The 13,660-nt window shown below is 30.1% G+C and overlaps 2 protein-coding genes across 2 annotated transcripts in view; both read left to right on the forward strand.

Moving 5' to 3' along the window:
- Window positions 1-2,787: 2,787 nt before the first annotated feature.
- LOC106765406 (cytochrome P450 71A9) lies at window positions 2,788-5,892 on the forward strand. The gene is made up of 2 exons (XM_014650015.2): window positions 2,788-3,709; window positions 5,040-5,892. The coding sequence occupies exons 1-2, from the start codon at window positions 2,831-2,833 to the stop codon at window positions 5,649-5,651; spliced, it is 1,491 nt and encodes a 496-aa protein (XP_014505501.1). The 5' UTR covers window positions 2,788-2,830; the 3' UTR covers window positions 5,652-5,892.
- Window positions 5,893-5,999: 107 nt separating this feature from the next.
- LOC106767730 overlaps window positions 6,000-13,660 on the forward strand; it is a 9,995-nt gene continuing 2,334 nt past the window's right edge. Inside the window, exon 1 of the mRNA XM_014652675.2 lies at window positions 6,000-6,709. Coding sequence (XP_014508161.1) covers window positions 6,400-6,709 — 310 coding nt within the window. The 5' untranslated portion in view covers window positions 6,000-6,399. The remainder of the gene's footprint in view (window positions 6,710-13,660) is intronic.

Below are 13,660 nucleotides of genomic sequence, written 5' to 3' on the forward strand. Positions count from 1 at the left end.
CCTATTTTGACGGCTCTAATGTCCAATACTATTCTTATAGTACAAAATGGACTCAAACGAATCATAGAAAATGGACTCAAACAAATCAGCCCACACTTCTTTTTAGGTTTAAATACCTTTTTAGTCCCCAAGTTGGAAGCTGAATTTCTGTTTTGTACCCACTTTTAAAACTGAAGTTATTTAGTTCCCATATTACGAATTTTGTAAAAATTGGGTCTCTTCCGTTAAATAGGTGAAAATGACGTTAAATGATTGCACTTTTCTTCTTTCTCCTCTGCTTTTTTCCTCACACTTTCTTCTCTCTCTTTTGTATTTCTTTCAGCATTAATGCCACTTTTTTCTCTCTCTTCCATCATTGATTTTTCCTCTCCCTTTTCATTTAATTACTTTTTCCTCCTTAACTCATTTCAAATAAACTATTAGGGTTTTGAATGTTTAATATTTTATCTAACGTATTAACTCATTTCATCAAATATTAGCAGCATAGATCTGTGTTAGTTTTTTTTAAAATTTTTTTTTCTAAAGTGAATGATGTTGTAGATAGATGCAGGAGCGGGTATGAAGAGCAGAACGAGTGGTATTTCTTCAGCCATAAAGATAAAAAGTATCCAACAGGGGCAAGAACTAACAAAGCTACCATGGCGGGGTTTTGAAAGGCTGCAGGAAGAGACAAAGCAGTTTATGACAAGACAAAACTTATTGGAATGAGAAAATGGACAAAAGTCTGATTGGATCATGCACGAGTATAGACTCCAATCCGACGAGAATGGACCTCCTCTGAATCAGTGCTCCTATGCGTTTTATATGAAACACCATAAACCTTTTGGAAGGGTGGAGAAAGCAACCGTATAGAAATGCAAAGGATGTGCACGGTGGAGGTGAAGGTGGCGGTGGAGGGTTCCTTTTGTGAGGTTGGAAGTCAGTGTCATGGTTTCAGTGCTACACCACATAACACTGTATAAGCATGAAAGAAGAGAAGCAACGTCTATTTTCTTTGGTGAAGTGAGCAATGTATCAAATTATTGCAGGAAGTGTAAACGAGGCTTCAGTTCACAACTGAGTAGTTTACATCAGTTGATGAAATGAAAAATATGTTAACTTTGGAAGCTCAAGGAATTGCTTTTACACCATAATTGCTTCTTTTACCCATCATTCTGAAAAGAAGTAACCTTTCAAAAACGTTATAATTTTCAAAATAATGTTATCGAGAGACTTTCAGATTGATTATGAACTCAAAACATTTTCAAGACATTGATTCTGAAAAAAAGAAAAAAAAGAGTAATCAACGACAAGAGTGACCACTTTCAATTCAGCACTGCTACTTCAGCCGTAGTAGTATGTGGCTAATTGAAAAAAAGAAAAAAACGAGTAACTATGACAAGTTCAAGAATAGTTGGCACTTTGCAACATATATATAAAGAGATAACGATGAGTAATGGCGGTTATTTAATTTTCTATTCCAGCGTGTGTCTTGTAATATATATATATATATATATATATATATATATATATATATATATATATATATATATATAATTCTTCTGTTTCGTGTTTTGTTTTATTTATTTTTTTCAGCAGTGTTATTTACTTTCTTGGTACACGAGTTTGCAGGTTAAAACAAACCTTGTACTTACCCTAAACCTAAAGATAAAGAGAGAAAACAACTTGTTTTTATTCAATTCTCCCTTTCAGGTGTTGATTGATGTTGGAGCTTCAATTTACAAAAAATTTCATACTTTCCAGTGAATGGCGTGCTTGTGTTAATGGAAGAGAGAGAAAAATTCACACAAGAACTTTATGCCAATTTTAGTAATAACTACATTTAATTGCATTAATGGAAGAGAGAGAAAAAACAAAAAAATTGAACATGACAGACAAAAAGTTGTACAACAGAGGAGAGAAGATAAAAAGTATGCTAGATCAGCATATAATTAACGCCGTCGCTGTTAACTTATCGGAGATGACCTTATTCATATAATTTTTATAACATAGGGATTTAATGTCTTCATTTTTAAAAATGGGTATAAAACAAAAATTCAGCTCCCAATTTAGGGACTAAAAAGGTAATTAAACCTTTCTTTTTATTGAGAGATGACTTTTAAGCTACCCCATTCTCATTCCCACTTGATCTATAAAACTATTCAAGAATACATTCACATGTTATTTTTCTAAACATCTCTGAATTCCACGTACAAGAAAACTTATATCTTTTTACATTAATATAATCCAGTTATGATGTTAAAAATTGGACTGGTGCACAATTTTTTAAGCAAGAAGTTAGTTTGACACGGATCTCAAACGAACATTCATTTTGACACTATTTTTAATAATATAATAATATATATTATGATTTTAAATTACATGAGTCGTACTTTTGTGATACGACATCTCAAATTTACATGGTAGCCGTATTAACAAATAAATCAGTGATAAATACATTTTATTATTTTATTATAAAAAATATTTTACATACAAGTTTTTTATATTTATTAAAAATTATTTCTTTTATTTTTTTATAACCATTTTATTATTATGATTTGTCTGAATGTAAAAATTAGATAAATAATTTTTTATACACTTAACTATTTTAGATTTATTTCACATTATTTTTTCTTACTTTTTATTTTTATTTTTTAAAAAATATAAAACTTTACATTTTAATAATATTTTATTCGTCAAATAAATGTAAAACTTTAAAAATTATAATACTATTTTTTTTTTACGTGTATGTACGGGAAAGTTTACATCATATAGTTTATAAATTTATCAATTTATTCTTTATATGTCTATATAATCAAGCGTTTCTGGCAAGGCAGCAATACCAAAAGCCATGATCTCATTGGTAGTGTTTGGGTTCCTCACGCTCCTTTTCACCTTCTCATTGCTCACAGAGTTGAGAAAGCCCTCTGCAGAAAAGAGAAGGCTACCTCCGGGGCCAAAGAAACTACCCTTCATTGGCAACCTCCACCAGCTTGGAACGTTGCCCCATCGATCCCTTCAACACCTTTCACGTAAGCATGGACCTCTCATGTTCTTACAGCTAGGTTCCATACCAACCTTGGTAGTCTCTTCTGCTGACATGGTGAAAGAGATCTTCAAAAACTATGACTCAGTTTTCTCTGGGAGGCCTCTATTACACGCCGCAAACCGCTTAGGATACGGTTCAGCCGTGAGTTTTGCACCGTACGGTGAGTACTGGAGGGAAATGAGGAAAATCATGATCTCAGAGTTACTGAGTCCGAAGAGGGTTCGATCGTTTGAAGCTGTGAGATTTGACGAGGTGAAACGTATGCTTCAGGCTGTTTCTCTGTCCTCTGGTCCTGTCGACCTGAGTGAACTTACTCTCTCGGTGACCAACAATGTTGTTTGTCGGGTTGCTCTTGGCAAAAGGGAAAAGGGTACGGGTGATTCAAATAAGGTTTACAGAATGCTTAAAGAAACGCAGGAAATGTTGGGAGGGTTCTTCGTGGATGACTTCTTTCCACATTTGGGGTGGCTGAACAAATTCAGTGTCCTTGAAAGCAGGCTAGAGAAGAATTTCAGAGACATGGACCGGTTTTACGACGAAGTGATCAAGGAGCACGTTGATAAGTCTCGTGAGACGGCAGGAGCAGAGCATGAAGATGTGGTGGATATGCTGCTTCAAGTTCAGAAGGATCCCAATCAACCCATTGCCATCAGTGACCAACAAATTAAGGGAGTATTAGTGGTGTGTTTATTAATTGAAAAATGTTTTTTTAATATTTTTTTTTATAAAATAGTTTATGATTAGTTGGTTTTAAATATATTTTTTTAAATTATTATTATTATTATATAATATATACAACACTTTGAAAACCACCAAGTTAATAACTATTATATTAATATTTTTATTATTTTTTAATTAGATTACTTATTTACACACACACATAATTAGATTAATACGAGTTTTAAAATTGGTATTATTTTAAGGATATCAAATTATCGTTTCTTAGATTATTCTCATTGCATCTCTCTCTCTCTCTATGTATTTTATAACTCAGTCTTATTCTCTTTCTATATATTTTATATAAGAGTAAAACTTGATAACTTTTTATATCTGAAGGTAAGATGTCTTATTTTAATTTTTTTGAGGATCACCTTATAATTTTTTTTAAGACTTTCTTACTAGTTTTGTTTCAATGTATGAAACTTATAAAAGACTTGTACTTTTATAATTTCACTTATACTTCAATGTAATTTGAATTTTTAGAAAACAAAAGCAACTTTTTAATCTTATATTCTATAATTTTATTTGAAATTATATCATTAATAAATTTTTAAAATTTAATTCTTAAGCTTAAAACTCTTGGACTAAAATTGATTATCTACTTATATATATTTTTATCACTTTACTTTGTTATATATGGTACCATTGCTCTGTGTGAAATAAATGGATGATCTTGGCGTATCATTTCTGGGATTTTTAATTGAAATCTGGTTGGTGGGTACCAGAAAGCACGTGGAACAAATGGGATGATTAAACAAAGAAATGAAAAATAGAAATCAAATGAATTTTTATGAAGTAATGCAAAAATAAAATATATTTTCGTATAAATATGAATAATGGTATATTTTGACACAATTTTATATTTATAAGAAATAAATTTTTATATTTTTTAAGAAAAATTAAAAACGTAGTATTGAATGTAAAATATTTACATTACTCTAAATATCATGAGATATTTGTTTAATCTAAAAGAAAAGAAAAATACAAAGCGTTGATTTCTGTGTTCCTTTCTCTTTCAAAGGAAGTGTGTGGAAGGATTTGAATACCACTCTTTTCTGGATCATCTTTTCTTAATTACGTCACGTGGACACCTTTTCTTTAAAAGAATTTCAGCCACAAGTTAAGTTGACTTTAATTTAATTAGAATTAGGAGAAAAAAAGAAAAAAAGTTATGTTGATACAATGTTTGATAGAAGGCATGGCTCTTTTAATTGGTTAGTAGACCTGAAGTAGTGCTCATTACACACTAATCTGATACAAATAATAATTTTTGTGTTGAAAATATATGTAGGACATATTTGTAGCAGGAACTGATACTGGTGCAGCAACAATGATATGGATAATGACCGAGTTGATTAGGAATCCGAAAGCGATGAAAAAGGCACAAGAAGAAGTAAGAGAAATTGTGAAGGGAAAGGACATGGTAGAAGAGATTGACCTCCAAAAGCTCTTGTACCTCAAGTTAGTTGTGAAGGAGGCACTGAGACTCCATCCACCTGTGCCATTGCTTGTGCCGAGAGAGACAACAGAGGCCTGCATGATCAAAGGGTTTCAAATCCCTGCCAAAACGAGGGTGCTTGTCAATGCAAAATCAATAGCAACGGATCCAACTTGTTGGGAGAATCCAAATGAGTTCTTACCAGAGAGGTTCTTGAACAGCTCAGTAGATTATAAAGGGCAACACTTTGAGATGTTGCCATTTGGGGTAGGCCGAAGGAGTTGCCCTGGAGTGAACTTTGCCATGCCTCTTGTTGAGTTAGTACTTGCAAATCTTCTGCTTCGTTTTGACTGGGAACTGCCTGTTGGACTTGGAATACAGGACTTGAATATGGAAGAAGCAATTGGCATAACCATGCACAAGAGAGATCATCTTTGGCTCAGAGCCACCCCCTTTCACGAGTAGCGCTTTTCTTCTTTTTCTTCAATGTTCAGCTTTGAAATTGGTGTCTTGTTCATGTTATAATTTAAGAAGTTAATAAACATAAATCTGTCGTTAAGGTAAGTTTGTTGAAAAGTGGAGATGGAAGAAAATGAAGAAGTTAACATTTAGACGTGTCTCTCTTGATCACATCGGTGTAATGTAAACATCAGCTTCTGTCTCGTAGAGATATCTATGGTTAGTAAAGGTTGATTTTTGATTTTCATCGTTCTTGTTTGGTTGGTAGAAGTGTTGTGTAGGTAGTACATGATCTTTGAAAAACAAGAATGCTCTTATTGTTGGTGTGGGAAAGTGAAAAGGTGATGCCTAAAGCTGCAAACAGTGTTAAGTAGACCTTTCTTTAATACTCAATTATAAAGAAAAGGAAAAATGGTCAAGTCAAGTAATGTAATAATGTACATTTAAGGGAAGTGGATGAGAAGAAGGCCAAATCATGGCTTTGAAAAACAAAAATTGCACCTTTTGAAAAAGTAAATCGGTCTTCTGGCTGATAATTTGATTAAGATTGTATATGCAATAGTATGTGAGAAGGGTGCAATGATTCCATTAAATGAGTTTTACCAATAAATTCCAGCACCATTAGTCCCATTAATTGCAGCCAACTAATTTGCACATGCAGTTGCTTTTAGTTGCCAAAATCATCCAAGAAACATATCTATTCCCTTGATTACTAAAAACCAATAAAGGCATTCTGAAGCAGGGTAGCTCCGCAATGGCTTCAGTAGGCAAACAATCTTACAGAAGACTGAAAAATGAAGAATTGGAAGAAGAGATAGTAAGGAAAGAAGTGAAAAAAGCAAGGGCGTGGCTTAAGTTTCGGGCTCTAGCAGGTAGAAGAAGGCCAAGGCTTCGTGTTGCAGCACTGAGAATATTTCTTAGAAAAAGAAGCAAGTTTCTGTCTAAATTCAGGGTTCGATGGCGCAAGGCCTTGAAGAGATTGAGGAATGGACAGAGTCACATGAATGATCTGTTCGGAGGAAATATGNTGCTGATGCAGGGAAATCTTGCTCCTTTCGATTTCGGTAAGAAACCTTACATGGGTCATGGCCTTCAACGAAACCATCCTCTAAGATTTTAGTTTTCATCGTATAAGAAAATTTATATTTCTGTTACTCTCTCCCTCCCATGGCTATTTATGCAACAAACAAAGATAACAAAAATAAATAATAGTGTAGTAAAAATAATTCTATAAATTATAAACTATTGTTTTCTTTTGGGATAGAACCTAAAAAGTATGTATTTAATACAATATGTTATTTACCTTAAATAAATAGATAAATTATTTTATTAGAGACTTAACTGTATTTATTTGATTTAGCTAAAATAAATAAATTAATTTATTGGAGAATCATATTTTGTTACACTCTTTTTATAGCTGTATTTATTTAAGGAAGTATGTTAGAAAGAAAAGAATTTTCAAAGTATATATATATTATGGAGTGATTGATAGGTTAGTTGATAGGTGTTGAACTCTTTACTTATAAGTTTCAAAGTCTTGTTATATTATAAGTGTTTAATAAATTAGTTAATAAACTAATTAAAACATGTAAAATGATATAAAATAATATAACTACATAAGTTTTAAAATATATAAATGAAAATTTTGTTTCAAAATAAAAATATACTATTTAGATTTTTTTAAACCAGTTAAATTCTAATTGTTTTTTCAATCTTTCTATCTATATTTTAAAACATCTTTTTTTTTCTATTTTCTTCTATTTAAACGACTTGTCTATATTTTTTTTATAGTTTTTATTGTTCGTAATTTTCAAATAACATCATGTCCTAAATTATTTGCTTCTTTATTTAAAATATTAAATCTTTCTGATTTGAACTAAAAAGTAATTCAAGAAATAAAACAAAAAAAAATAATATAATAACTAATTGTGCAATTTAAATATATAATAACTAAAACAAAATTAAGGTTAATTTATAAACTGCAGTGTATTTGGATAATTTGTATTGTGTTATGGTGATGAAATGTCTTCAATTACTTTCTAATGTTTGGATAATTTTTTTCCTTTCTTTAATTTTAAAATATAATTAAAGATAAAATATGAATATAAAATTTAATAAATTTTGTTTTGTCATCAAATTTATTGATAGAAATATTAACATAAGTTTTTCATAGGCTAAATTCATAAACACCAGCATATATAATATAAAATTAAACAAAAGCTAACTTAACATGAGAGAATATGCTGTTAACAAAAAGCTTAACCTGATTTAACATATACTAATAAACGTGTTTTACTTAAGAACGTAAACTCTTTAATAGGGACCGCACTAATGATCCATCATTAATACTATTTGAGAAGGAGAAAAAAATAGTTTTGTTTGACATTAGAAGATAGAGATTAGAAAGGTGTGAAGCTTATTGAATGAGGATAAATATGGTGAACAATTACATAAAGTAATTATTGGATGTTTCACATCGACTATAAATAAGACCAATTTATAATATATAAGTGAAATACAGACCTTACTTTACAAGTTGATTTTGTGAAGCTGCGTTAAGTCTAAAACCCATTTATAATATGATATTTTCATAATAATTTATAATACCGGAAAGTCAAATAGATATGTCCAATATAATTTATTATAGCCTATTGTGTGCATTCTTATCTTTGGAAACTAAGCCGATTTCACAAATTCCAATAGATTAAAAAATGACTCAAGTTTTGACCATATTTTTATATATATTTTTTTCACAAGAGCGATGCTATTGTGGTCCTGATGCAAGGATTGGAAAAAGAAAATCTGATATTTTACTACATCTCAGTTATTATTTTCCTAGCTTTTCTTTTTTCAATAGTAAAATAATACGATGATTCTTAAAGTAACTCATTTTTACCTTTTTAAAGTAAATTCCTTAATTTTTATAGTGAAAAGTAATATAATTGCCCAATTTTCAATTATCATATTACTTATTGCTTATAGCTCTGAGTATTTGAAAAATGGACAGACACCAAATATACAATTCTAAAGTAAAAAGTAATACTTTCAATTGAAACAAAAAAAAAAAATGTATTTCTATATTGTTGAAAGGTTATGAAATAAATGTATGTGTTGTTATGCATCAACCAACTAAAACGTCAATCAGTAACAAGATTACAATAAACCCAAAATTGGTGCTACGTCTTGGTGGAGTTTTCATCATTGTATTTGAGAAAACGAAATTTCAGAATTAAGCAGAAGAGAGAAGAATGTTGTCAGAAAATGAAAAACATCTTTCTAGAAGAGATTGGTATCAAATAATTTTTTTATGTCTCTTCCAATACTAAATCCTTTCATTTATCATTAATTTTCTTCTTACGTGTGCCACAGCTCTTATCTGCCTTTTCTATATTAATTGACAGGTGTTCTGATGATCATTTCATCTCTCATATTTTAAAGAATAATAATAATTATGATATATTTTTACTCTGACAGGTAAAATAGTTTAAAAAATAATTTTTTTTATAATTTTTCAAGAAATAAAAAAAGAGTAAGTAAGAATTGCATCAAATAAATATAAAAAATTTAAGTGTGTCAGAATATTTTTATATTTTAAAATCAAAAGGAGATTGAAAACTTGTATAGTTTTTCTCCTATAAAATCCATAAATGTTTTGGTTTTCTTAAGATAACGTGAAACGTGGAAGAGACAAATTTAGTTTGCAAGGTAGCTAGTAAAGTCCATATATTCACTTAACATTTTTTAATAGTATTCATTGAATGAGTTATTGGTTTGGATTGAATTTATTATTTAATCAATTAAAACTAAACAAGTTTCATTCAATTTTTGTAATTTTATTGTCAAACAATCGATTATAAATAGATTTGTTTATGTTAGATTAATTGAGTTTTTTTTTTAAAGCTAATTATATTAATATAGTTATGTATAACTTGTACATATATCTTTCTTTCATAGAGATAAGAAGGATATTAGAAAGAAAGAGTCAATGGTTAATTTTTTTTTATCAAAATAGAACAAAGAATTAATAAGAGTAAGAAGGCGAATAGAAACTTTTGGGAGAGGAATAGGAAATAGAAACCATGAGAATGATGTTATACAATGTTATATGGCTAAGGTCACTGAGAAAGAAATTCATTATACGAGTGATTTAATCAAAGAAAATACATATTTTGTATTCAATAGTAAAAAAGACAAAGATGATATAAAATTATATTAAAACTTAGAGATAAAGATGTCCACTAAAAATCAATCATATCACAAAACATAGTAGGAGGACTATTCTGCCTATGGTATAATCATGTTTTTATGTAACACAATCCCTTTTGGGAAAGGTTACACAGAAGGAGGATGGAAGGATATCATAAGAAATATTGAGATTTAATGTAACTTATATTATGATTTGGAGAAAAAGAAAAGACTTCGGAAGAAGATTAAGAGCAGAGAAAGAAACAAGAGTGTAAAATACACCAATTAACATTATAAACTAATATTAAATCGCAATAATTTACACAAAAATTCGTGATATACAACATCGGTTTTCTTAGGAAATCAATGTAGTATGTTCTCTTGATGAAAAAAACTACATCGATTATGTTTAAAACTGATATTGTATATAGTCTGATGAAACAAAATATTAATTTTAGGTATAATCGATGTTATATGTTTAAAACATTTATTGTTTAGATATGTGCTAAAAATAATTCCATAGTTAAATACGTTAGATATTCAATTGGTTTAAAAATTAATATTTTAATAAAGATTTCATGGAAATTCTAATAATCATAATTTTGATATATATATATATATATATATATATATATATATAGGTTTCTCATAAACCTCTGAATAAAGTGAATCTAATTATAACTTAATTTTATTAAATATGGTTACTACCGTAGTTTAGCTGTATAGTTAATTAATTATAATTAACATCAATAGGTTTCCTTTCAACTTAAAAATGAGTTTGAGATAAATCAGTCGACATGTATCTATCTATGCATATACACAATAATATTATTAAAATAAATAATCTAACATAAGATGTATTAAATGTCTAATACGAGAGAATCACTGTCATCCAATCAATTAACGGAAAACTTGACAGATTTAGCATAAACTATAATAAACGTGTTTTACTTAAGAACATAAATATTATATACAAATCAGGCTGATCGTTGAGATGAAAGAGAGAGAATAGAAGGTGCCGGTGGAAGAGTGATTAATTGGAACGGAAGTCGTGTTTTGGGAGTTCATGCTACTTTCCAGATCCATAGGTAAACTTCTAAAACTCACTTTTTTCATTTTTCATATGCTGTGTTTCCGTGACACAGCTCATAAACTACTGCATTAGACTTTTCAGAAAACACACTTCAACCAAGTTGCTTTTCTCCTAAATTAAATACTCATGCATTACCATAGGAATTCCATATTTGAATGACACATGAATAATTAAGAAAGTTGTCTTGTTTAACATCGGTGTCATAGTCATCCAACTCAACAACACCACTTCATCCTTAACTCCATGTAATAATATTATAATACTCAACCACTTCTTACTTTCCAATTTTAATTCTCTCTTTTTACTTCTATTTTATCAAAATTATTAATCAGTTTCAAATACAATGAAAGGCTTCCTTTCTCTCTAGATCTTGATCACTGTTATCATCACATTGAAGACTGAGAAGCTATTGTAGTTCTACAAATAAATTTTAAAATAGTTTAGAATTTAAATGAAGAATAAATAACATATGGGTAGACAGTTTAGAATTCATTTACATTATTATTAATCATAAAACATTATAGAAATTTTACAATTGGTGCGATTGTTCATTGAGTGAATGTCTGTTAAATATTTAGATATAATATATGTTGACTTAAATACTAATCCAACACGAAAGTTAACCTAGTTTATAGTTTACAACACTGTGTTGGGCCTGTTATCATATTCACTATATTCAACATGGTATTAGAGTTTAAGGTTTCTCTGAGGTTAAAGTTTATGGTGCTTCTACCACTATATCCGCCGCTGCCGACAGCAAGGCCATCTACCGCTACCGATGGCGTCGTTGTCTATCGCTGCCACTATCAGAGATTAAGTTTCGACTGACGATCACACAGTTTTGATCATCTTGGCCATGTGACTACCATGCCATTAACAATGCCTTCATCGGAGTTCCTTTTAAAGTTATGGATTTGTTTCCTTTTTTGTCCTACATTGTGGCATGTTTGGTAGTTATTTAGAGCATCGAGGTTGTTCTTTTTCCTTTTTTTGCTCTTTTTTTTTTCCTTTTTCAGGTGCCTTGATTGAAGATTTTTTTATAGCTTTTCTCTCCTGTTTATCCATGATTTCTTCCGTTGTTGTCTCTTCTGACCTCTCTTTTCACCATTGCGTTTGACCCGTCCATATATGTTTTTTTCATGGAAAAGATGGTTTGTTGTTAGTTTATTTATAACTGTGGTGGCTCTCCAACAATTACCTTTTTATCCACTGGTGGCATTCTTCAAGGGTGATTTACAAGAAGAGATTTACATGGAGCAACCTTCCAAATTTGTTGCTCTATTTCTTTGGCAGGAGTAGAAGTATGAGGCAATAATTCATTAAACTCATGAAAAAGAGCATGAATTTTACCCATATAATCAGTCATAGAGTCCCGACGTCGAGGAGCAAGAACATTGAGAAAATCATGACAAACACCATAAAGACGTTGAGTATCATTGGTGTATAATAATTTAGCGTGTTTCGAGATCTCAAAACATGTTATATATATATATATATAAGTTTGCTAATTTACGTAAGGGAGTTTTTTAGTTCGTACATTTTAGCAGAGTGTACCAAGTTTTAGGTTACAAATATGTCCCTCTGTTCAAAAAGAAAACCAACTTTAAATCCAAGGGTATTTTAATAATTTTAAAATTTAATTTAAAATAAAAAAATAAAAGGTAGTTATTAAAAATCCTGATTGGTCCACGTGTACGAGAGAAGTTATTAGCTTTTATTTTATTTTTAACTTTAAGAAACAACTACCTTTTATTTTATTTTTTTATTTTAAAAAAAAAACTACTTTTTATAAAAAATATAATGGTTTAGGGTTTAGAGTTTATAGAACCCGCCTGAGTGTATAGAACCCGGGTTTATAAAATCCGTCTCGGTTAAAAATTAATTACCTTTTATTTTGTTTTTTATTTAAAAAACAACAACCTTTTAAAAAATATATAATAAAAGCTAATAACTTGTCTCTTACACGTGGACCAATCAGGATTTTTAATATCTACCTTTTATTTTTTTTTAAATTAAATTTTAAAATTATTAAAATACCCTTGTATTTAAAGTTGGTTTTCGTTTTTAACATAACCTAAAACTTGGTACAATGTAAGGGTCTGAAATAAATAAGGCTATTGGGTCTTATGTTAAGGCAGTTAGGCCCATAGACTAAGGGTATCTTAGTCTTAGAAGGGACTTTTCAGAAATCCAAGTTCATTACACAGTTTTCCTTTCTCTCTCTAAAAAAACAAAAACCCTTTTTCCCTAAAAGGTTCTCTGCCTTCTCTCTAGAATTCCTACTCACTGAACCATGCAATCCTTAAATTGAAGGTACTCCTGCGTTCGCAACGTGAATGGCTTCCTCTTTCACCTCTGTTTCATTCCGGTAAGAAATTTTCCTATTTCCTCCACTGATTTTGGCACTTAGGATTTGAGGTTCTACTGATTTCAAGCAGTTAGAACTGTCCTTTTCTAATTCCTCTTAGGTTCTAACTCTAAGAACTATTTCTACCGCTGAAATGGTGGTTATAGGTGCTGTCGTGTTCGGTCTGGCTCTGTTAGGCATCTCCAATTAGCTGTGTTTGAGGAAAAACCAGGTAAGGGGAGCTAACTATATAAATATTTTGTTGTTTTGATTAATTCCTGAATTTATGAGAAAATATGTTGAATTGCGTTTGTACACTGGTTAACTCTGTTTTAATGCTCTATGCATGTTAAATTTAACTGTGATATATTGTTTGATATTTAATTGTCT

Source organism: Vigna radiata, chromosome 7, assembly GCF_000741045.1.
Source record: "Vigna radiata var. radiata cultivar VC1973A chromosome 7, Vradiata_ver6, whole genome shotgun sequence".
Lineage (NCBI taxonomy): Eukaryota > Viridiplantae > Streptophyta > Magnoliopsida > Fabales > Fabaceae > Vigna > Vigna radiata.